General features: G+C 47.4%; 1 protein-coding gene across 1 annotated transcript in view; it reads left to right on the forward strand.

The window, feature by feature from the left end:
• Positions 1–7,363: 7,363 nt before the first annotated feature.
• Positions 7,364–26,244, forward strand: part of WNT10A (Wnt family member 10A) — a 90,561-nt gene continuing 71,680 nt past the window's right edge. Inside the window, exon 1 of the mRNA XM_060262525.1 lies at positions 7,364–7,539. Coding sequence (XP_060118508.1) covers positions 7,475–7,539 — 65 coding nt within the window. The 5' untranslated portion in view covers positions 7,364–7,474. The remainder of the gene's footprint in view (positions 7,540–26,244) is intronic.

Raw genomic sequence — 26,244 nt, forward strand, 5'->3', positions numbered from 1 at the left:
TGGCGTTAGGCATGCCTCTATAGTCTTGGCCCCAGTCTGTCATATGGCTGCATCTGACCTACCTTACATGGTTGTTGTAAACATTATTGCAATAATGTATGCGAAGCATGAACGGCTCTCCAAATGCTACCTTAATGCCAAGAATTATAATAATAAAAGTAATAGTGAATTCTCCCCTTTTGATGGAAAACCACTAAGGCATGACTGTTGATCCATTTATGTGTGTGCCCATTGAACAGCAACTCCATCTAGCCACTGCATGAGTTGGGCAGGGGGACATATATACTCTGGATTCACATCTGTCTACCTTCCAAACCTTCATGTGGATTCAACCCATGAGGTCTCAAAATTGAGCAATGCCAATTCCAAACGCCTTAAATTCTCAGGCAAAACCACAAGTATCAAAAGCTGCTTATTAGGAAACAGAAGACTACAGACACACAAAGTAGCACACAGAAAAAAGATGTGTTCACTTTTATTTGGGGCTGTTAACTAATTTAAAATAGTTAATGAGTTATATGAATTTTAATGGACTAATCAACTACATGGCTATGATTATTGTTATATTTATATATCCTTACTAAACGTTACCATTCGTTTAAGTGATAACAGGATCACTGAGGAAGCTAAGGCTCCTTGACCTGGGTAACCCCAGTTAGCCTGATCTCTAGACTCTGGCTAGTATTTGGACGGGAGAACTCCAAGGAAGAACAGGGCCATGAACTTTATTACAGTCATAGACCAATATAAAAACTATAACACATCATATAAAACCCTCCTAAAATACCTAAGATAGTATAAAATACCCTCCTAAAAAACCTCTCTCTCTCTCGGCTTGGCTTCGCGAACGAAGATTTAAGAAGGGTGCAATAGTCCACGTTTGCTGCAGGCTCGCTGGTGGCTGACAAGACCAATGCGGGACAGGCAGGTCCGGCCACAGCGGCTGCAGGGAAAAGTCTGATTTAGGGTTGGTCCTGTAGCAGTGCGATTCTTCCTCAATCTCCTTTTGTCCTCAAGACCAGCTATGCGTGTGTTCTCAAAGGAAGAGACAGCCTGGTGGATGGTGTGCCTCCATGCTTTGCGATCTGAGGCTAGGTCAGACCACTGGTGATGGTTGATGTGACAGGTGCTAAGGGATTTCTTCAAGGAGTCCTTGTACCTCTTCTTTGGTGCCCCTCTATTTCGATGGCCGGTGGAGAGTTCGCCATACAGGGCAATCTTGGGAAGGCGGTGGTTTTCCATCCTAGAAATATGCCCTGCCCAGCGCAGCTGCGTCTTCAAAAGCAGTGCCTCGATGCTGGTAACCTCTGCCCGCTTGAGGACTTCAGTGTTGGTCACAAAGTCACTCCAGTGGATGTTGAGGATGGTGCGAAGGCAGCGCTGATGAAAGCGCTCAAGGAGTCGCAGGTGATGACCCTAAAAAACCATAAAATACAATAAAATACATAAACATTTCCCCACCTATACAATCCAAGATAACTAAAATATAATTGAACCAATTTTAAAATTCAAGTCAGTTCCAATTTATATAAATCCTTTAATCAGAGTATATAAAAACATTTATAAACTAAAATTCCAAGAGATCATACAAGACATGCAGTTTCTTGTTTCTTAGTATGGAACTTCACAAGATAATGGCAAAATTTGGCTATCTTTCTAGAGATAGTTGGACTTGCATCCACCAAAAGTTTCTCCAAACATGCCTCGTCCGCGTCTGCCATTGGTTTAACTACAAACGGGGAAACAAACCTATCCCTCTGTACCTGGTGGAAAGGGCATCGAAAAAACATATGAGTCATCGACTCCACCTCTCCCATAGCACAAGGACAGCATCGGTCTTCATACGGGACTTTTCTATATTTCCCTTCTAGCACCTTTGAGGGCATGGCTGCGCATCGAGCCAACGTAAAGGCTCTTCTGTGGGCTGGTACCTCCAAATAAAAAAAGTACTTGGCCGTCCTCATAACCTGAAGCCAGCCAAGCAATTGCAAACCACCTCCTAAGGTCTCTTGCCTTGAAAACCCAATGGGGTTGCCGTAAGTCAGCTGTGACTTGAGAGCAAATAAACAACAATTTCAGTTTCAGTTTATTTCAATTTATATCCCGCCCTTCCCACCAAAGTGGCTCAGGGCGGCTTACAACACATAAGAACTAACATAGGTCGTTTTCGCACTTACCTTATTCCGGAGTGACGTCCCTCTTCACCGCGCAGCGTCTGCATGGATTTCGCACTACTTGCTCCGCAGAAGCCGGAAGTCCCACGGCTTTTGCGTCGCAAATGTAAACTGGTTTTTGGCGGTTTACATTTGCGACGCAAAAGCCGCGGGACTTCCGGCTTCTGCGGAGCAAGTAGTGCAAAATCCGCGCAGACGCTGCACGGTGAAGAGGGACGTCGCGCCGGAATAAGGTAAGTGCGAAAACAACCATAGGTTTTGGATTTAAAATACAACAAATTACACCGTTAAAACAGTAAAATGGTAAAACATAAAAACAAGCGATCTATCAGAATACTACACTGCAATCTTCTATAGAGTTTCCAATGCCAGTTAGTTATAGGCCAGCTGGAAAAGGGCTTTCTTACAGGCCCTGCGGAACTGGCCAAGATCCCGCAGGGCCCTCACCTCCTCCGGCAGCTGGTTCCACCAGCAAGGGGCCGTTACCGAGAAGGCCCTGTCCCTGGTGGATTTCAGACGGGCCTCTTTTGGCCCGGGGATATCAAGCAGATTTTGGGAGCTCGATCTCAGCACTCTCTGGGGAACATGTGGGGAGAGACGGTCCCTAAGGTAGGCAGGTCCTAGGCCATATAGGGCTTTAAAGGTAATAACCAGCACCTTGTACCGGACTCGGTATATTATTGGCAGCCAGTGCAGATCCCGAAGCCCTGGCTGATTGTGCTCCCATCTTGAGAGCCCTAATAACAGCTGGGCAGCGGCATTCTGCACTAACTGCAACTTCCGGGTTCGGCACAGGGGCAGCCCCATGTAGAGGACATTACAGTAATCCAACCTCGAGGTGACCGTTGCATGAATCACCGTTGCTAGATTGTCATGCTCCAGGAAAGGAGCCAACTGCCTCGCCCGCCTAAGATGGAAGAATGCGGACTTAGCAATGGCTCCTATTTGAGCCTTCATTGTTAGGGAAGACTCCAATAGTACCCCCAAACTCTTGAACATATGAACATTTGAAGCTGCCTTATACTGAATCAGACCTTTGGTCCATCAAAGTTAGTACTGTCTACTCAGACTGGCAGCGGCTCTCACGACTATTTGCCTGCACCCTTTTTAGTTGGAGATGCAGGGGATTGAACCTGGGACCTTCTGCTTCCCAAGCAGATGCTCTACCACTGAGCCACCATCCCTCCGCTGCTCTCCAGGGTCTCAAGCTGAGGATTTTCACGCCTATTTGCCTGGACCCTTTTTTGGAGATGCCAGGGATTGAACCTGGGACCTTCTGCTTCCCAAGCAGATGCTCTACCACTGAGCCACCGTCCCTCCGCTGCTCTCCAGGGTCTCAAGCTGAGGATTTTCACGCCTATTTGCCTGGACCCTTTTTAGTTGGAGATGCCGGGGATTGAACCTGGGACCTTCTGCTTCCCAAGCAGATGCTCTACCACTGAGCCACCATCCCTCCGCTGCTCTCCAGGGTCTCAAGCTGAGGATTTTCACGCCTATTTGCCTGGACTCTTTTTTGGAGATGCCAGGGATTGAACCTGGGACCTTCTGCTTCCCAAGCAGATGCTCTACCACTGAGCCACCGTCCCTCCGCTGCTCCCCAGGGTCTCAAGCTGAGGATTTTCACGCCTATTTGCCTGGACCCTTTTTTGGAGATGCCAGGGATTGAACCTGGGACCTTCTGCTTCCCAAGCAGATGCTCTACTACTGAACACCGTCCCTCCCCTGCTCTCCAGGGTCTCAAGCTGAGGATTTTCACGCCTATTTGCCTGGACCCTTTTTTGGAGATGCCAGGGATTGAACCTGGGACCTTCTGCTTCCCAAGCAGATGCTCTACCACTGAGCCACCGTCCCTCCCCTGCTCTCCAGGGTCTCAAGCTGAGGTTCTTCACACCTATTTGCCTGGACCCTTTTTGGAGATGCCGGGGATTGAACCTGGGACCTTCTGCTTCCCAAGCAGATGCTCTACCACTGAGCCACCGTCCCTCCCCTGCTCTCCAGGGTCTCAAGCTGAGGTTCTTCACACCTATTTGCCTGGACCCTTTTTTGGAGATGCCAGGGATTGAACCTGGGACCTTCTGCTTCCCAAGCAGATGCTCTACCACTGAGCCACCGTCCCTCCCCTGCTCTCCAGGGTCTCAAGCTGAGGATTTTCACGCCTATTTGCCTGGACCCTTTTTTGGAGATGCCAGGGATTGAACCTGGGACCTTCTGCGTCCCAAGCAGATGCTCTACCACTGAGCCACCGTCCCTCCCCTGCTCTCCAGGGTCTCAAGCTGAGGATTTTCACACCTATTTGCCTGGACCCTTTTTGGAGATGCCAGGGATTGAACCTGGGACCTTCTGCTTCCCAAGCAGATGCTCTACCACTGAGCCACCGTCCCTCCGCTGCTCTCCAGGGTCTCAAGCTGAGGATTTTCAAGCCTATTTGCCTGGACCCTTTTTGGAGATGCCAGGGATTGAACCTGGGACCTTCTGCTTCCCAAGCAGATGCTCTACCACTGAGCCACCGTCCCGACCTTGTGCGCCGCTGTCAGCCGCGCACCATCAAAAACTGGTTCAACAACAAATGAAGTTAAAAGCAACCCAAACATGATTGCAAGTATATATGGGCAGCAGCAGTTTCTTTACCCATCTGAAATGAAAGCCTGAAGTTTTCTAGATGATGGACCTAGTTCCTCAGTGAGTCTTTTGAAAGGGGACACAAGGCAGCATCAGGGGGTGAGCTCACCAGCACCATGTTTCTTATTGCCCAAAGTCTCTAGGCTCCCACAAATATCAATGGAGATGTTTAGTGGTGGTATCAGATGCGAAGGCCCTAAAACACATATTTCTATTCAATAAGGGTTTGATACTAGGCAGGTGAAAGGAGCACACAGATATAATGAATATAAAAGTGGAATTGTGTATGAGAGGTTGTTTTGAATAGGTTGTTTTGAATAGGTTGAATAGGTTGTATGAGAGGTTGTTTTGAATAAACCTTCGGCTGTAGAAACGAACCAGTCACATTGACGTGCCAGGAAATTTCATGACCGAGATGGAGGGACGGTGGCTCAGTGGTAGAGCATCTGCTTGGGAAGCAGAGGGTCCCAGGTTCAATCCCTGGCATCTCCAAAAAAGGGTCCAGGCAAATAGGTGTGAAAAATCTCAGCTTGAGACCCTGGAGAGCAGGGGAGGGACGGTGGCTAAGTGGTAGAGCATCTGCTTGGGAAAGCAGAAGGTCCCAGGTTCAATCCCTGGCATCTCCAAAAAAGGGTCCAGGCAAATAGGTGTGAAAAACCTCAGCTTGAAACCCTGGAGAGCAGGGGAGGGACGGTGGCTAAGTGGTAGAGCATCTGCTTGGGAAAGCAAAAGGTCCCATGTTCAATCCCCGGCATCTCCAAAAAAGGGTCCAGGCAAATAGGTGTGAAAAACCTCAGCTTGAGACCCTGGAGAGCCGCTGCCAGTCTGAGAAGACAATACTGACTTTGATGGACCGAGGGTCTGATTCAGTAGAAGGGAGCTTCATATGTAGGAGGGACGGTGGCTCAGTGGTAGAGCATCTGCTTGGGAAGCGGAAGGTCCCAGGTTCAATCCCTGGCATCTCCAAAAAAGGGTCCAGGCAAATAGGTGTGAAAAACCTCAGCTTGAGACCCTGGAGAGCCGCTGCCAGTCTGAGAAGACAATACTGACTTTGATGGACCGAGGGTCTGATTCAGTAGAAGGGAGCTTCATATGTAGGAGGGACGGTGGCTCAGTGGTAGAGCATCTGCTTGGGAAGCGGAAGGTCCCAGGTTCAATCCCTGGCATCTCCAAAAAAGGGTCCAGGCAAATAGGTGTGAAAAACCTCAGCTTGAGACCCTGGAGAGCCGCTGCCAGTCTGAGAAGACAAGACTGACTTTGATGGACCAGGGGTCTGATTCAGTAGAAGGCAGCTCATATGTTCATATATGGAAGGAGATCATTCATTTCGACAGCAACTCCCAGGTAGCTCACAGAAGTGAAAATGTCTCTGGTCAAGTGAAATACAAATCCAAACGCCGGGCTGGAATAGGCCAAGCCTCGTAACAAACGGTTAGGGGTCGTCTGACCAACTTTCCGCGGAAGCGTCCTTCCCTCCACGAGCTCTCTCCCGTCGATATCGGGACGCCATTCAACGCCACGGCTCACGAGCAGATCGCCGTCGCGGCGCGTCTGAACGGGGAGACGCGCGGAACGGCGGCGTGGCGCCTGCAGGTGTCCAGCAAAGCGGGGATCGCTAAATCGCGGGGCGCAGCTGGAGCGCGCCTGATTGCGCCCTTGCCCGCGCTGCAGCGCTGAGCTGTGCAAAGGGTCGCGACACCGTGCCCGGCTGGGTTGCCTTCTGGGGCGGCTGTGCGTGTGTATGTGTGTGTGTGTGTGCGTGTCTCTGGGTGCGCGGTTGGCACACGCTTCCCGGCCCGGCCTTTCCCCGCCTGCCTGCCCGCCCGAGGGCTCCTGCACGGGCGTGTCGGGACTCGGGCTTGGGGCGCTGGCTCGGCGGTTGCTCGCTGCGCGTGGAGAGAGGTCCCCCCCCCCGCCCTCCGCTCCCGTCCCGTCGCAGCTGCTGCCCTCGACGTCGGCTGCCAGCCGCAGCCTGGTGCACTGCTCCGGGATCGCCGGCTGCCCGCCTGGTCGCGCCGTGTGGTGGCTTGGGCCGAGGGGGGGGGCGCACGTGCTTGCTGCGGGCGCCTGGATCTCCCCCTGGCCCGGCCCGGCTGGCGCCCCTGCAAGTCCAGCTGGGCCAGTGTGCTTGTGAGGGGGGTTCCCCAGTTGCACGGCGAAGAGGGTGTGTGCAAAGGGAGAGGGGGGGGGGGGACCTTTGCCAGCCAGCGAGGCAGCCTCCCTCCCCTTCTTCCCTCCGCCCCGCGGCCGGCGCGCTCCGCTGGGGGGCGGAGGAGAAGGACCTGTCCGCATGGAGCTCGGCGGCGGAGAGCCTTGGAGCAGGCCGGCGCTGCTGGAGCCCACGAAGCCTCGACGCCTCCTCGAAAGACAGTTACTCTGGTGAAGGGAGGGGGGGGGAGGGCGGGCAGGCCCGAGGTGCTCGCCGCAGTTGGGGCTTGCAGAGCCTTGGAGAGAGCTGTCAACGCAACCCGGGCCGAACAACCCAAACAAAGGGAGCCCCTCGCACCTCTCCCACGCGAGGCGAGCGAGAAGATCCTGAAGCAGCAGGGAGAAGCGCCCGGAGTAGGGAGCCAACCAGCGGCACAGCGGCGGTGAAGAAGAGAGAGCCCACCCTGTCCCCGGCCAGCCAGCGCTTAAAGAAGCGGGACCAGCTGGAGAAGAGTCAACTTCCAGCAGCCAGGATGGGACAAGTCCGGCTTCTTTGGCTCTGCTGCCTTCTGCTTGTCCTCGGCCTCTGGTGCCCAAGGTAAGACCTTCATCCCCCGCCCCGCCTTCAAGAAAGGCTTCTCAAGCCCCTCTTCGAAATCCTCTTCTCTCTTCCCGGGTCTGGTGGGTGGCGAGGCCTTTCCTGCGCAGCCCGAAGTGACCAACTTCTCCTCCATGCCCCACTAGACAGACCATATCAAGGGGGGATTAATTACATACTCAGAGTCCTTAAGGGCATGGAGGGGATGTCGCTTGGGAGCTCTTTCTGTAATTACAGCCCTCCCAGGAATGCAGTGCAGAAGCAGATTTGTCTTTGGTTTACAAGGGGTTCTAGTCATTAGGGTTACATCACCCCCTCCCCCTAGCCCATTATAATCCGGGCTGTCATCTCTGTCTACAAACCTATTCTCTCACCCCATCCTTAATAGTTAGATTCTCGCCGCGGGGTATTTGCTTTGATAAAGATATATAAAAACTTACTTGAGAAAAGAGCTTCCGTTAATGTGTCAATAGAAATCCAGGGTTAGGAGTCTAACTTTAAAACAGGGCTTAGAAACTAAGAGATAAGGCAGTAAGAAGGACACCTTTGCTCCCAATGTGGTGTTTCGGGGCTGGGGGTTGCGTTTCGGATGCACGATCCACAGTGCACAGAGCAGCTCTTTGGATTTTTGTGCTTTGCATAAGATTGATGTTAACTGTGGCTGGGACAAAAAAACCTGAAGTCGTTTAAAGAAAATGGGCTGTTGTCTAGGACTTCCTTGGTCACTGAATTCATTTGCTTGAGCAGTTGCTAGATCTTCCACTTGCTTTGCCAGAGGAGGCCTTGCTCTTTCTTCGGCATAGGGTCCTTCTGGTGCACGGGGGTGAGTGAGCATCCTGGTATTCCACATTGTTGATTTGAATAGTTAAGAACTGTCTGCTGTGGCCCATGTAGATTGGTCCTATTTTGGATTATCATGGATTGTATCCTGTTCATTCTGTTGGTTAGGTAATTTGTTTTGGTATGGAGGATCCTCCTTCAGTCCCAGGAGTTTAATAATTCTGTGTGAGTGGGCCATAGGATCCAAATCCTCTTAGGTTTTGTTTGGATTCTCCAGTTGGCTCTGAAATTCACTTGGTGGGCTTGGGGTTGATATCCTAAATGTGTGCGTGTGGGGGGGGGAATAAACATATAAAGCTAATGTTTATGGCATTAGAATGAAAAACATATCCATCAAATTGGTTTATTGATGTCTGCTGTTTGGTTTCTGCTCCCTGGCACTGAAGATCCATTCATAGAAAAGGAGGAAGATTTTGAATGAAGAAGTAATTGATTCTCTTCCTAGCAAGAGGAAGGAAAGCGAGAGAGCTTTGAGGTTTAGTTATGATAATCTTTCCAGTGAAGGGAGAGAATTTAAGATCAAATGGAAGGATGAGATGATGGTGCTGAGTCCTGCTCACTTTTTGTACTATTTTGAAATCTGAAGTTACTTCCTTCCCTCTTTGTGATTCATGATTTTCAGGAGGAGAGAAAGAGATTTCCTTCAAGTTGCTCAAGGACTGAGCGGATTGGAAACATTTCGTTTTTTTAAAAAAACAATAAGGCCGAGATTAAATTCATCAATGCATCAATCAGCATCAAGTCTGGAAAAGGCTTGGGGATCCTTGGATGAAAGGCATGCGCCACAGCATGCAGAATGCTCTCATTAGGAAGAAACGCTGCACTGTTATGAAAGACACAATGTCTTAATCGTTTTTCTTTGGAGGGCAGGTCCCTTCCTTGAGGGCTAGAGCCTGCTCAGTGCCAAAGAGCAGAAACACCTCCCTTTTGAGTGGGGCTTTGGTTGCTTTGGGGCTCAGTGTGAGCCGTGGGTTTGACATGGACTCTGGCACTGATTTCTGGGAGCCCTTGGGCCAAAAATATGCAAAATAACTGTCTCTCTAGCTCCTGGATGTTGGGTGCAAGGACTTAGGAATTTTGTGAGATGTGTTTAGGGGGAAGTAAGTGCTTCCTATTTGCCTCTGTACTCCACTTAGTTTCTGCACTTCAGGGATTGGGAAAGCAAGAAAACAATCTTAAGATGGAAAATCAGGCAATAGAATCCCACATTTCATGGCTGTAATGTGAGAGCTTTCTCTCAAGACTCCTCACCTCAAAACTGCAGTTCAAAGACTCAATTTACAAATAGGACACCATTTATCAGTAGATGACTGACCTTTACAGGTCTGGGAGGCTGCCCAGGAAAGAGATTCATTCCTCATAATTCTCAGGCTTTCATATCCAAGCCCAGTTATAAGTGGGGAGCTGCAGAATGGGAAGAGGGGCAACACAGGAGAAATGAATGGATCCTTCTCTTTAATCTTTTAACTCACCCATGCATTTAACAATCAGATTGCGAACTTCAATGATGACTCAAAGCCTGCCTGGTATAGACCTCTGAAATAGCTTCTAGTTAGGTTAATCTAGCATTCTTTTAGCCTTAACAGATGGCAATGTAGAGCCTAGCAGGGGTAAGGAACGTTGGCTCTCCAGATGTGTTTTGCCTACAACTTCCATCAGCCCCAGCCATTGGCCAGGCTGGCTGGGGCTAATGGAAGTTGTAGGCAAAACACATCTGGAGAGTCAACGTTCCCTACCCCTGGAAGATGTTGGGGACTTGGTCTGAGACTGGCTTGTATCTAGGATTTTTTTCCCCTGGAGGGGGTGCTGAGGGATTCTGATTTAGTTAATGAAACGTAACCAATAGGAGAGGGGGTCAGGGGACCAGAAGAGGGTGTGTCTGGCAGATTTGGGAGGGGGTACGATCCAGCCTAGTTTTGGCCCTGGTCTGAGAACGAGCTTGGTATAATAACTAATATCCTAGGATCTGGGAGATCCCTTTCAAATCCATGGAATCTCACTGGGTGACCTTTGGGTCAGTCATTTTCTCACAGCCCGACCTATGTCACAGGGCTGTTGCTGTTGTGAGGATAAAATAAAGGAGGGGAGAACAATGTGGTAAGATACTTTGGGTTTTCATTGAGGGGGAAAGCTGGCAAGAAAAGAAAGGAAAAGTCCCCTGTGCAAGCACCAGTCGTTTCCGACTCTGGGGTGACATTGCTTTCACAACATTTTCACGGCAGACTTTTTACGGGGTGGTTTGCCATTGCCTTCCCCAGTCATCTACACTTTCTCCCAGCAAGCTGGGTACTCATTTTACCGGCCTCGGAAGGATGGAAGGCTGAGTCAACCTCGAGCCAGCTACCTGAAAACCCAGCTTCCACCGGGGATTGAACTCAGGTCGTGAGCAGAGCTTAGGACTGCAGCACTGCAGCTTTAACACTCTGTGCCACCGGTACCTAAATAAAACAATAAATTTGTCCAGACAGCTTTATGGCGATAGGACTCCAGCAAGGCAATGGTTGTTCAATATGGAACTTCCTCGGCTGAATTTCTTCTTGCCACGTGGCTCCCAAAGGCAAGGAACAGGCTGGCATCCTTGCCTGCTGTTAAAGTCTGTAAGCCAAAGAGACAAGGATCAGGATTGGAGGTTCTAAGTGCTAGTTTTGTTTCTGAGGATCAGGCCAAGATGGGGCAGAGAGGAACTTTCTTCAAGGACTTGAGAGAATACCCAGAGGAAGGCCACAAGCTGGTGTTCATGCAGGAGGTCAGACTTTATGGTCTCAGAGAAGCATTTGACTATTTTAGGGTTGTCAATGGCCTAGAGAAAAAAAAAATTCTTGTCCTTTTAATAGAGGTTTAATGGGATGTTATTTACTTCCACACCATGAAGAGTTTCAGGCATCCATTCCCCACGCATTAAGTTTCTATTAAAGGGACAGGACGTTTTTCTTAAGGCCTGTTGGCAAACCTAGACTATTTTCTGATTATGCAATACATTCTCCATTCACCTTGAATCTGGGAAAGGCTGTGACACCACACCACCTTGGGTAGAGGTCACTTGAGGAAATGGGAGACTCTTCTTTTGTCCCATCTTTCCCTCCCCCACTGTAATGCCCAGAGAAGGCTTGATAATACCACTTCTTTCCCTTTTTCTGTTTTACTTTGTTTTGTTTTTAATAGCTTTGGTTTCTGTGTTAGTTCTTTTTCTCCCCCTGCCCCCCCCCCCAATATAATTTATTACTGTTGGAACTTGTATTAATTAAAGCAGCAGCAACCGCAGCCTGTGACCTGCGGGGATTTCACCGTGAAATCGTGTTTCAACTCATTTAATGCTATGAAGGGAAAGGAAGGGGGGGGGCAACACAGGACAATCAGGTCCAAAGAACAGACATGGTTCAACTTTGCTGACCATTGGTTGTTCTTCTCCCCATACTCTGTGGGTATGTTTGCCGGGACCATCCCTTCCTAGTTTTTTTGAGTCCAGACAGCCTGAGGATGTATTGTGGTGAGTGTGTGGGTGAGAAAGGAGGGAGAAGATGTCAGGAGGGAATTAACGAAAGCTTGCTTTTGTGAGGCAGGGGATGATGCCCTGAGGGAGTCATAGAGATGTTATTGCATGTGTGTTATATGGATGGCAGGATGGGAGGGAAAGGATAACAGATCTGGCTCGAATGAGATGGCACAGAAGACATGCCTGCAAAATGGACAAGGTAGAAAAAGCCCAGCATTAATGTCCATGAGGTCACAGACACTTGCTTCTCAACAAGGAAAGAAATAAACTTATTGTAAACCTGTGACACTGAGGATGGAATCCCCCACTGTGCCATGGAAGCGCTCTCTCTCTCTATCTCTCTCCCTGAAATTATTTCACAATGTTGTTGTGAGGTAGGGTTGCCAATCCCCAGGTGGGGGCGGGGGATTCCTTGGTTTGGAGGCCCTCCCCCCGCTTCAGGGTCGTCAGAAAGTGGGGGGAGGGGAGGGAAATGTCTGCTGGGCACTCTTATTCCCTATGGAGATTTATTTCCATAGAAAATCATGGATAATTGATCCGCGGGTATCTGGGGCTCTGGGGGGGCTGTTTTTTGAGGTAGAGGCACCAAATTTTCAGTATAGCATCTAGTTCCTCTCCCCAAAATAACCCCCAAGTTTCAAAAAGATTGGACCAGGGGGTCCAATTCTATGAGCCCCAAAAGAAGGTGCCCATATCCTTCATTATTTCCTATGGAAGGAAGGAATTGAAAAAGTGTGCCGTCCCTTTAAATATGATGCCCAGAACTCCCTTTGGAGTTCAATTATGCTTGCCACAGCCTTGATCTTGGCTCCAACCCTAATGTCTCCTGGCTCCACCCCCAAAGTCCCCAGATATTTCTTAAATTGGACTTGGCAACCCTATTGTGAGGATAAAATGGAAGAGGGGAGAACAATGTTGCAAGCCATTTTGGGTCCCCTTTGGGGAGAAAAGTGGAGTATAAATGTTTAAATAAAGATGAATTCAATTATTCCTCAGGGCAAATTAGAGAATAGAGATCCTTGATTGCATCTCTTGCACTTAATTATTTTTTTAAACCACCTTGAGGTGGCTTGATTTGGACTGGGGCTTGATTTGGACTGTGCTTGATTTGCACACAGGGATAGGGATTTAACCCTTTCTTTAATTTAAATCTAATTTAATATTTCAATTTATATCCCGCCCTATCCCATAAGCGGTCTCAGGGTGGCTTACAACATTAAAACAACATGAAGATAAACCACATCAGAATTAAACAGCATCATCATTGCAAATATGTCCTATCATATCAGAAAACAGTAATCCATACAGTTGACAACAAACCACACAACAGCATCTAGGCGGGAAGCTTTCAACACCTTGATAGTAGAGTGCTGGGGAGGTGGTGACTTCAGAAGTGACTTCAGAGGACGTCTGCTGGATCAATTAAAAGCCTGGTGGAAGAGCTTCATCACGCAGGCCCTGAGAAACTTGGATAAGTCCCACAGGGCCCGGATCTCCAGCAGGAGCTCGTTCCACCAGGTAGGGGCCCAGACTGAAAAGGTTCTGGCCCTCGTTGAAGCCAGTCAGGCGTCCTTAGGATCAGGGATCACAAGAAGATGTTGTGTAGCTGACCTCAGAGCCCATCTAGCAGGAGATACTTTCAGATTTGTTGTTGGTGGCAGGTCGAGGAAGTTTGATACTCCCAGGGAGTAAGGGAAAGAGGTAGTGTCATAGTTAGAGGCTTCATATGGCCATGCAATTTTTTTACCTTGTGGGACCCAAGACAAAGGGAAATTGTGAGTTTGTTCCTTCACATCCCTCACAAAGGAAAACATGCAGATACTATATGGAAAACACGCAACTATATGGAATCAGTACTAAGGCTTGGTATCTCGTCCCACCTCCAAACAGCAGACATAGCCTGTTCTGAGACAGAAGAAACATCCAGTGAGCATCTCACTTCTGATGAATTCACAAGTGACCAGAATGCTACAGGCTCTCTGCCAAGCAAGGGAGAGCAGATCCTAGGATATTAGTTATTAATACTTGAATACACATCCCAGATCCTAGGATATTAGTTATTAATACTTGAATACACATGGCTTTCTGGCTTCAGCACATTTACTTAGGCATGGTGTGGCTTTTGCAGTTATATGGGTAGAACAGATATTTTCTCCAGTAAAGGGACAGGGCATTTTTCTCCTGAGAAGTTGGCAGCAGTTCGGTGGAAAATGCATGAAAAACTAATGTATATTTGTGTTCTTTTTGGAGGTGCGTATGAGTGATGTGTGTGCAAACAAGATTGGCTGTGTAAGTGTGCAAGAGTGTGGTGAGTGATGACCATTTTCCTAGAACACTTATATTCTTTATCATATTCTTATAATAACAACATTCTCCATTGTACAGATAGGGTATAAGGACAGAGTGGTGATATTCAAGGCCACATCCTGAATACTTGAACCCAGACCTTTTGAATCCATGTCCAAATTTCTGCCATCTGAACCCCATAGGTTAGCACTTTATTAACGGAGGGGGTGGGGGGAAGATGGAGCTTAATTCTAGGTTGCATTCTACTCCTGCTCTTTATGGTCAGATATAGTTGCCAGGTTCTGAACTGGCTCCTATAGCTGTCCCTTTAACAAACGTCTGATTAACAGATATTAGCAAATGATCATGTCTATTGCCATATAGGTACAATGCTTTACTTGTTGATTTCTGTAGCTCAAAGTCCTGCTCTCAGGGGTACAAGATCAGGCCAGAAATCTGGCCTCCCACTGGCTGCCAGCCTTGCTATGATAATACATGTACAGTGTATACACTGGAGTCTGTAGCTACTTCTGTATGCCCATTGCCCAGCCTGTGTAGTTATGAAAAGTGTTAAGCTGCAGTACTGCAGTCCAAGCTCTGCTAATGATCTGAGTTTGTTCCTGGTAGAAGCTGGGTTCAGGTAGCCAGCTCAAGGTTGACTCAGCCTTCCATCCTTCCAAGGTCAGTAAAATGAGTACACAGCTTGCTGGGGAGAAAGTGAAGATGACTGGGGAAGGCAATGGCAAACCCTAACCGTAACCCCGTAAAAAGTCTGTCATGAAAATGTCGGAAACAACTGGTGCTTGCACAGGGGACTACCTTTACCTTTTTAATATGACCTGACTATATCTGATGAAGAGTTGTGGGATGGTGCAGGTAATCAGGAATAGAAGCTTGGTAAGGTATACACTGTCTTTGTATATTGCCTTGAGTTTACTTTGAAAAAAGAATGCATACATCCTGTTCCTAATCATTTTACTATAAAATTGGAGTAGTTACTAGAAGGGCTACGATTTCAATGGACCTTATTTTTAATATGTTGAGAATCACAGTACAGTAATGGGGAGCCTTTGTGGAGCAGTGGTTTGAGCCTGGTTTTCTTGGACACTAGTCCAATACTGGACTATGTGTGTGATGCGCCATCAAGGAATAACAAAAAGGAAGTTAACCCGTAACTTATTGTGACCCTATGAATTAGTGACCTCCAAAACATCTTATTGTTAACAGCCTTCTTCAGGTCTTGTAAACTGATGGCCGTGGCTTCCTTCATTGAGTCCATCCCTCTCACGAGTCTTCTTCTTCTTCCTCGTCCTTCAGCTTTACATTGCAATATTGGATTACGATCAGGGAAACCTCACTCTTTCATGGCAGCTCTTTAGGTGACCTTGGGCCAGTCTCCCCCAGCCTAACCTAACAGCAGGGTGACTGTTGTGAGGAAGGGAGAATGATACTGTATGCTCCTTTGGGGAGAGAAGCAAGATATAAATATCTAAATAAATAACTGTCGTTGATCACAGTTGGCACAACGGGTTTTCCCTCCCTCAAAATCCATGTTCATGGATGAAGTTGAATATACATTCATGATTGTGTGAATCCAGAACCAAAGGGTGGTACCTTTTCCCAGTGAGTTAAATGTGGGTGTGATTTTGTGTACATCATGGCATCTGCCACCTAGTGATTCGATTTCAACACTTTAGCTGGGTGTGTTGAGATGGCATGTTACAAATTTGCTACCACTCTGGGTTTTTATAAGCCATGAGGGTGAATCTTATTTTGTGATTCCTAGAGAATTGTGGAAGCAACTCTTTACCTTTTTCTTTATTCTTGCAGCTTGGCCTCAGGTCATAAGAACATAAGAGAAGCCATGTTGGATCAGATCAATAGCCCATCCAGTCCAATACTCTGTGTCACACGGTGGCCAAAAAAACCAAGTGCCATCAAGAGGTTCACCAGCAGGACTAGAAACCCTTCCACTGTGCCCCCCCCCAATACAAGAATACAGAGCATCACTGCCCCAGACAGAGAGTTCCAACAATAAGCTGTGGCTAATAGCCACTGATGGACCTCTGTGCCATATGTTTATCCATTCCCCTCTTGAAGCTGTCTATGCTTGTAGCCGCCACCACCTCCTGTGGCAGTAAATTCCATGTGTTAATCACCCTTTGGGTGAAGAACTTCCTTTTATCAGTTCTAACCTGACTGCTCAGCAATTTCATTGAATGCCCACGAGTTCTTAAATTGTGAGAAAGGTACTTCTTTCTCTACTTTCTTTATCCCATGCATAATCTTGTAAACCTCTATCATGTCACTCCGCAGTTGACATTTCTCCAAGCTAAAGAGCCCCAAGCGTTTTAACCTTTCTTCATAGGGAAAGTGTTCCAACCCTTTAATCATTCTAGTTGCCCTTTTCCATACTTTTCCCAATGCTATAACATCTTTCTTTGAGGTGTGGTGACCAGAATTGTACACAGTATCCCAAATGAGGCCGCACCATCGATTTATATAGGGGCATTATGATATTGGCTGATTTGTTTTCAATTCCCTTCCTAATAATTCCCAGCATGACGTTGGCCTTTTTTTATTGCAATCACACACTGTCTTGACATTTTCAGTGAGTTATATACCATGAGCCTAATATCTCTCTCTTGGTCAGTCTCTGCCAGTTCACACCCCATCAACTTGCATTTATAGCTAGGATTTTTGGCCTCAATGTGCATTACTTTGCACTTGGCCACACTGAACCTCATCTGCCATGTTGATGCCCCTCACCCAGTTTAAGGTCTCCTTAAACTGCAGTGTGGTGGCGTGATTTTTGTTGCGTCCCAACTGTGGCAGGACTAGATCTTTGCCTGAAGAAAAATCTTGATAGGATTCACAAACTTCCAAAATGTTTAAACAGCTAGAACTTGTCAGTGAAAAAGTGCTGTCTTTTCTGTTCCCTATTTCCTTTTCTGGAGTACCAGGAGAGCAATGATACCTGATAGACTGTGCAATCTTATGCAGAGTTTAGACTGGAGTAGCTCTGCAAAAGTTTGTACACCTACTTTAAGCCCATGAGTTTAGATTACAGTATTCCGAATAGGTTTGCACTGTGACAGTACTGGGAAGGCTTTATTTACAAAATTAGTATTTTTCAGTAAAAAACCAAGGAAAATTTGGGGAAAGGAACAACAGAATGACAAGTTGCTTTGTGACTCAGAGGGCAGGAAGGTTAAGTGAAGGGCCATAAGCCCTCTCCTGAAAGACTGCTACATGTGGACAAGTCCTCATAGGGAGGAAAAAACACTTAGTAGATACCGAGTTAAAGTTAAGAAATGACCCATTTGTCATGAAATTCACTTGGTGACCTCAGGCTACCTGTTCCCTTTCAGCCTAACTTACTTCACAGGTAGGGTTGCCAGCTTCCGGGCAGGAAGATAAGAGAAAACTGTGCTTTTAAAGTGCTTACAAAGTATCACTGATTGAACTAACTTGGTAACTTTTCTGATAATTATTTGTACAATGAATGAAGGCAGTGACTAATACTTCTTTATGAACATACAATGGATAACTACATAGAATTTACAATTTCACACTTCATATACAAAGCAGTAATGTACAAACACATTAGAAAATACCACAGATAAGTGAAAGGACAATAGGTCCATTAATTTTTTGGTGCCAAAGTCCATGAAATCCAGAAAACTATTGTCTTGTGACAAGGTTCTGGTAAACAGTCGTGTTTCGATGGCAACTCTTCGTCTGACAAAATTACTTTTTCTGGAACATAAGCAACATACTTCTGTTAAACTTATATATATATATATGTGTGTGTGTGTGTGTGTATATATATATATATAAAATTTATTTTATTTATATCCCGGACTCCCTGCCGAGGCAGGCTCAGGGCAGCTCACAAATTTGAGGTCACACAGTTACATTGTATGACCAAATAAAAATAAAAGAACAATAAAAACATAAACATAAAAACAATTTCTAAAAACATATACCATGTTTTAAAAAATATACCATGACCTTGCATAACATGCACTGACAGAAACGTTCAACTCACCCACAATGCTACTTGTTCAAAACGCATGTCGATTTCCAAGGCAAACATTCTCTTCAGCGGCTTACGCAGCAGTCTGACAATTAAACCCGGTACTAAGTGCAAAATGATGTGAAAAGGATCAAAACCCTCCTCAACAAGAATTCATTGTGTTAAATTATTTTCAGTTTTGTAAAGAACCTACCCAGTGCTCCATAGAATATATATGCTATTGCTGGTCAATTACTTACAAATGGTACTGATGGTTCTTAATGCGGCCCCAGTTGCTTAGTTGCTTAGCCAAGATAACCCATGACCACACCACTCACTTGTAAGTAAAATTCAGATTGAAAACGGAAAAAAAAATTATGTTCAAAAATAACATCAACAATGTCTAAGAGAAAATGAGTGGGTGGTAATAAATCCTGTCGTTGATCAAGATATTTTTCAAGTATGAGTCTCGCTTCATCTAAGGGAATGTTTGTGTACAGGGCACGCACATCCATTGTTATTAAAATGACATTTAAAGAAGTCTGTAGTGAAAGCGATTCAATGATAGAAATAAAATGTGTAGTGTCTTTTACAAAAGATTTAATCCTAGGCACAAATGGTTTTAAGAAATAATCCAAATATTAAAACCACAGGCTTTTTCACATATTAATTTAGAATTCTTTTACAGTCCATTTTACAATATACGGTATTTTTTCTTCATTTGTAGGACTTCCTGAAGTCCAATGCAGGGTGATTGCAGTTTCCAAAACTGGTGTGGCTGCAACTGGACTGCCGTTTCTGTCCACTTTCAGAGTAATAATAATAATAATAATCTAATAATAAATTTTTATTTATACCTCGTCCTCCCCACCGAAGCAGGCTCAGGGCGGCTTACAGGACATGGTGGGCCACACCATGATGTAACAATAAATACAACATAACCATTAAAATACATTTCTTAAACCAGCGATTAGATTAAAATTTAAAATTTAAATTATGGTATAAATTAATGGTGTTACATTCTTAATATCCGTGTAAACATAGCTTATTGATGCGATGGTTCCATCCTAGTAAGCCAGCTGGAAAAGGACGGTTTTGCAAGCCCTACGGAACCGATTAAGGTCCCGCAGGGCCCGCACCTCCTCTGGCAGTTGGTTCCTCCATTGGGGTGCTGTTATCGAGAAGGCCCTGCTCCCTTGTTACTTTCAGTTTGGCCTCCTTTGGCCCGGGGATTTTCAGTAGATTTTGTGAACTAGATCTCAGTGCTCTCTGGGGAACACTCTGGAGAGTGAATCCTTCTTCAGGCACTACTCTGTCTATCTCCACAGGATCAAGCACAGCTCCACACTTCTATTTGTCCTTGGCTTCTCTTGAAAGAAGTGTGGAGCAGTGCTTGATCCTGTGAAGATAGACAGAGCAGTGCCAAATTGAAATTGTATCCCTTGGTGAGCTGCCTGAGGAAGGATTCGCTCTGAAAGTGGATGGAAACACCAGTCCAGTTGCAGCCACATCAGTTTGGGGAACTGCAATCATACCTGCATTGGACTTCAGGAAGTCCTACAAACGAAGAAAAAAATACTGTATATTGTAAAATGGACTGTAAAATAGTTATAAATTAATATGTGAAAAATACTGTGGTTTAAAATTTTGTTTTCAATATATGCATTAGTTAAAGCTCTCATGGAGTGTTCTAAGTTATATACCTTACTCATACCCGTGAGCTCTCTGGTTTCACAACCTCCAGGAATTGGCTGGAGATCTCCTGGGATTACAACTGAGATAAGAAAGAAAACTTCTGCTTTGGAGGGTGGACTCTATGGCATTATATCCCATTGAAGTCCCTCCCCAAACCCCATCCTCAGGCTCCACCCCCAAATATCCAGATATTTCTCAACCGGGAGCAGGCAACCCTACCTGGAGGAAAGTGCCTTCTCCTTTTAAAAGTACCTTAATGAGTGGAAATGGGCAGCTCAAACTTTTCTTGGCACAGAGGTAAATATCACCTGTGAGCACTTTTGGTCATGGTATCTCAAAATGGACATCTCAGATCTGGAAAAAGTACAGAAGAGGGTTGGAGGACCTTTCCTATGAGAAAAAGCTGGGACAGCTAAGAGGGGACATGGCAGAGCCTCACAGAGATGTATAAAATGATGCACAGGAGTAAAGAGAATGGACAAAGAGTGCTTGTTCCGCCTCTCTCCAACTGCTAGAACTTGAGGACAACCAATGAAGATGGGCAGTAGATTTAGCGCAAATAAAAGGAAATACTTTTTTATTCAGTGAGTAATTAAGATGTAGAATTCGCTGCAAGATGTACTAGATGTACTGATGGCCACAGGCACAGATAGCTTTAAAAGAGGATTGGACAGATTCATGGAGGATAGGTCTATCAGTGGCTACTCGCTATTAGGGGTGTGCAAAAAAAAAAATATTCGGAATTAATCGGATTCGGAAATATACGGGGCCAAAAAATTTGGAATACCGTATATTTCCGAATACGGGTACTTGGAATAGCCGCATATACGGTAGATGCGTGGTTATTTCCGAATATATGGCCCCATTATACCCTGTCCATTGAAATCAATGGCAAAATAGGGTATATTGGAAGCCGCCTGAAGGGGAGGGGGTTTGAGGGAGAGCCCCAAAATTTGCAGGGAACCTGCATGTGACTCTCCCCTACAAACCCCCCAAGTCTCAAAAAGATTGGGCCAGGGGGTCCCATTCCAGGGGCACCCAAAGAGGGTGCCCCTATCCCACCATTATACCCTATGGGCCATTGAAATCAATGGCAACATAGGGCATAATTAGAGGCTACTGGGGGGCAGGGGGATAGAGGTAGAGCCCCCAAAACTGCAGAGAACCCGCAGGGGACTCTCCGCTACAAAACCCCCAAGTCCCAAAAAGATTGGGCCAGGGGGTCCAATTCCTGGGGCACCCAAGCCAACCCTAACTTCACACCAGAGAATCTCTATAGGACCCAAATGTACTACATCCATCTATCTACTCTATGAACCCTGCTGGCCTGGAATCAATATAAACCCAGTTGTCAATGTCAACGTCACTGCCACACAAAACATAATCTGCAGCAAACCCAGATGCCAGATCTCCAGCCCTGCCCCAAACAACGCAGGGAGAGCTGGCCAAGCACAACAAGCATGCTGGTTCTGGGTCTCTCACCCAGGTGCCAGCTTCCCTGCCACAGAACACCCAATTTACAGATGCCAGCTCTCCAGCCCTGCCCCAAACAATGCGGGGAGAGCTGGCCAAGCACAAAACGCATGCTGGTTCTGGGTCTCTCACTCAGGTGCCAGCTTCCCTGCCACAGAACACACAATCTACGGTTGCCAGCTCTCCAGCCCTGCCCCAAACAACACAACTCTCAAACAAGAGAAGCGGAGGACCACACCTAGCTCCACATCATTCTGTATCTGACACAAAGCAAGAAGCATTTAGATTTACCTTGAGTGACGGATGGTTGGCTGGTCCAGGCTCTTTTGCATTACCCAGGGTGCACCACGAGGAGGCGAGCCAGAGTTGCACCCCAAATGAGGAAGATCACTGGGAGGGCCTCAGATTGTGTGAGAGGAAGGGAACCATTCCTTCTCTCTCAGCTCAGCAGCAAAACACCAGCTATCACTGTCCCATTAGAGAGACCTCAGCATTGGTATGGCTGCTGGCTGCCTGTCATCATCCCTGGCACCTCCCTCTTTCTTCCTCCTGCCCCTGAAAAAAAAAAACCTGGGTTATCCTGGCTGGGTCTGTGGGTGCTGTCGGTTACAGTTGGGGGCTGCAATGGCCCTTTCAGTATTATTAGGCATGTGTGGATGGGGAGTGGGGAAATTTGGATTGCTTTGCAGATTTTAAACCAGCATTCACTTTTGGTTTGGGGATGGATGAGGGGTGGGGGGGGGTGCACTGCCAATCAATTTGTGAGTGAGTTTTTGGGCTGTCTTTGGATTTTAGTCTATTTTTAGTGGGAGAGTGTTTTACAACCACCTTCCAAGCATGGACCAAGACAGGATGCAAGCACAAGTAGATGCTCACTTCATTCACTCTCAAAGTCTACGTTCAGGGATGACCAGTGTGATGCTCGCCGTGTCAGACAAGAGCATTTCTGTGTGGGTCTTGAAGGGCCCAAGAACCTCCACCGTCTGAGAAATGACCACCCAATCCTCTTGGGTGAGACGGTTCTCATCCTGAAAGACCCTCGTCTCAGAGATAAAGGCATCCAGGGCTGCTCTCTGCTCCACCATGCACTCCAGCATGGCACAGCTGGAGTTCCAGCATGTGCTGATGTCACCGATCAGGCAGTGCCCTGGCACGCCTGTCAGTGTCTGTTTCTCACGCAGCAGATACGAGTCCGTATTGCTGCGTGAGAAGTGACCTGTGATGTGCTGACACTTCTAGAGCAGAAGTTGGTACTCATGGGTCGTGGCTAGATACCGATGATCCTGGCTTTTCGTCTGGCCCAATGCGTCCTTAACCACGAGGTGGAGAAGGTGGGCCACGCAAGGAAGGCGTTGTAGGCCCTGACGCTGGACAGCCGCCTTGATGTTGGAGTCACCATCAGTCACCACGAAGCCCGTGGCAACGTCCCCGCTGCCTACCCAGCCCTATAACTGCCGTGAGAGGATGGCTCTGAGAGTGTCCGCCATGTGCGGCTTGATAGCTGGACTGGCATCCCTGACCCTGCCTGCTGCTACTGCCACCCCCACCCTGCAGCTCACTGGGTTGCCACCAATGCACAGTCAGGGAGAGATACCCCTCAAACGCATGTTGGGAGCTCCAGATATCTGAGGTGAAATGAACAGTCCCACCGGCAGCACGGGACAAATGTGCCTTCACCACAGATCTGGTTGCCCTGAAAACAGCAAGCACAATGGTCCTGCTAATGGTGGTTCTAGCAGGAACTTTGTACCAGGGCGCCAGATACTCGAGCAACCCTAATACCCCAGGATTCTCAACCACTGAAAATGGAAGCCCATGGGCGACCGACCTGTCAAGGTTCCAGGCGATCACCCTCCTGCCATACCTGATTCCCGCTCTTGGCACACAGGTGCCACTCCCACCAAACATCTCAGGCAGAGATGGCTGGCGTCCCTGCACTGCCATGGAACTCTTCTGGAGAGCTCTGGAGGTAGTTGCAATGGGACAGACCTCCTGGCTGGGTGGTATTGGCTGCTTGGGCACCCCAGCACCAGCCTGCTTCTCCCCCTTAAGAAGCACCACTGGGTGGTGCTTCCACAGGTGGTTCCACATCCCCCCCGGAGTCAGGTGGGCAGAGTCCCTCCCACGACTGATCCGGGCCCTGCAGAGCTGGCACTGTGCATAGCGTGGATCTTCCATAAGTTGGAAATGCTTCCAGACTTTGGAGGTGTACTTGGGCTGCTTGGGTGTCCAGAGCCACCTCCTGTGAGGTGCTCGGGGCAGATACATCGTGTCTCAGGGTGGCAGGAGGGGCTGGCCGCCGGGGGGAAGTGGGTGGAGATGGAGGCACCTCGTGTTTCTCCATCTCTTCCCCCTCCACCGCATGTGGCCTCCCCTCCTGGCCATCCCCTGAAGGACTGCTGGTGCCCGAAGAAACTGAAGAAGGGGACTGGTCCTCCTCAATCAGCTTCTCCTCCAGCTCCTGCATGACACTCTGCACCCTCCTTGGGGTGATCATTTTGGACAGAAAACTGTCCCTAAAGCTCATCTCCAAGGAGGCCTGCTCTTTCTGCCCTTCCTCCGGCTATTGAGGCTGAGCGACATTAGCTGGAGGAGAGACTGCCTGAGCAGCAGACCCCTGCTCAGTGCTAGCACCTAATGTCACCTCTGCTGGGGGTGCCCCAACAGCAGCCTCGATGAAGGGCCAAAGGCGGGCCTTCTTCATCACACTCTGGCCAGAGGTCAGAATTCTGGAAGGCAGCTGTGGAGTGGCGCTACGCACAGGTGGGGGAAAACCTGGGTCCTCCCCCTCCCCCGCTCTAGTCTTCTCCTTGGCCTTGCCCCCAGTGCCCCTCTTCTGCTGCCTGTCACTCATGTCACCCTTGGCCAGTCTCACACAACCTGAACTGAGAGTGGGGATTTTTACAAACCTAACTCACTGCACTGTACCCTGAACTAACAGGTGCCCTGACTTCTTTTTAAAAACCCTCTCACCAAAATTTGTTTGTTTTTTTGTTCCCTAACCTGTCCTTCTTTGGGCTTGGGTAGTAGTAGTCTGGTATATTTTAGGAAACTAGGTGATCCTGCCTCTACCTGGCTACAGTTTTTAAAAGACTACCTTGAGATGAAGGCAATCCTTGTTATATCCTCCTAGTTAAACTTTTCCTAACTAGATCCTGGGACAAACCTGATTTCCTTGCAAACTAGAAATCAGGTGTCCCCTATAACTTGAGAGAAGCTGTGGTTTACCCTATGGAAATCTAAGGATGCACCAGCTTTCAGTGGCTGAAAGCAAGATGCACTGCAACCCTAGTCTCTTTAAAAGGGAGCCTGATGTGGCCTAGTAGTCATGCTGCCTTTTATGAGAAACCTAAAATCTTTTTAAATCACCCCTATCTGGCCTAGTTAAATTTTGAAAGAAGATAAAGCCCTAAACTGGATTTTTTTTTTAAATTTCAAAAAACACAATCCCTAAAAACACCCTTATTAGTGGGGCAGCCTATTTAGTGGCCCTAGCCAAACCGAAAGCACCCTCAGATTCCAAAAATAACTATAAAAACATGAAAGTGACCCACCCAACACAGCCCACACACCAACCCCAACACCAACCAGAGGTAATTAAAAAAACAAAATGTGACAGAAAGAAACTTAACTTTTAACCCCCCCCCCCCAAAAAAAAAACAGAACCAGGAAAAAAGACAATAGGACAGGAGGATGCAAAAACAGCAGCAACAGAGAATAGATCCAAACAGATCACTGAGAAAAGGCCAACAAACTCAACTGTTAAAAAAGTGACCTTTTCAACAAAAACCTCAGGCCAAATCAGTCAACAACCCCCCCCCCCTCCCCAAAAAAAGCAGAACCAGGAAAAGGGACAATAGGACAGGAGGATGCAAAACCAGCAGCAACAGGGAATAGATCCTAACAGATCACTGAGAAAAGGCCAATAAACTCAACTGTTAAAAAGTGACCTTTTTAACAATGAAAATTAGACCAAACAGTCCCCTCCCCGCAAGAACCAGATGAGAAAAGGAACAACAGCAGCACAACACAGCAGCAACAAATCAAACACAGAATCCTTTTAAAACAGTAAAAAACTTGACTTTTAACAATACAGGAACTTTACCAACCCCTCCCCCCTCAAAAAACCTTCACCCTAATCCAAGCCACCCAAATCAAGAAACGTAAAAGGACACTGCACTTTTAAAAGTCCTCTCACTAAAGTAAGATATGGGCAAATTGGCAACTCCCCCCACCCCAGGCCCCCAGCCCCAGCAGAACCCCCTAACCCCAAATAAGCTACCCAGTACTCACCCACCCAAATCTGGATAAGTAAAGGGACTCTGAGTCTTCATAAATCCTTTTACTAACTAAAATAAAAACAAGAACCCCAAGACTTTTTTACCTTAGATGTCTTCTCCAGGCAGGTCAGGCAAGGCTGAGAGAGAGCAGCAGCAGCTGAGGCCAAGGGCCAGCGCAGCACAATCTCTCTCTCACTCCAACACCAACACAGCAGCAATGGAATGGAGTCCAGCCAGGCAGACTCCTTAAAAAGGTTCTCTGGCCCTAAATAGAGCAGTTTCAAAAAATAGCACTGCTCTGTGATTGGTCAGAGAACACTGTTTACTTGGATACCCAAGTAAACAAAATAACAACAATGTTGCTGATGGCTGGGGGATTAGCCCAGCCATCAGCTACACAACAGCCCTGCAAAGCATGCATTTGCAATGCATTTTGCAAATGCATGCTTTGGATTGGCTGCTGGGGCTCCTCTCCCCGTCCCTCTCTCTCCCTGATCCCAGGGAGGCTCTGAGAGAGGCGGGAAAAGGCTTCCAAAGGCGGGAAAGGAGGCAAGCAGCTCCCCTGAGGCTGCAGAAGCTCCTTTCCCGCTTTTTTCATGGACTTCTGTATACTTCCGAAT

The sequence above is a fragment of the Heteronotia binoei genome, chromosome 21 (assembly GCF_032191835.1).
Source record: "Heteronotia binoei isolate CCM8104 ecotype False Entrance Well chromosome 21, APGP_CSIRO_Hbin_v1, whole genome shotgun sequence".
NCBI lineage: Eukaryota > Metazoa > Chordata > Lepidosauria > Squamata > Gekkonidae > Heteronotia > Heteronotia binoei.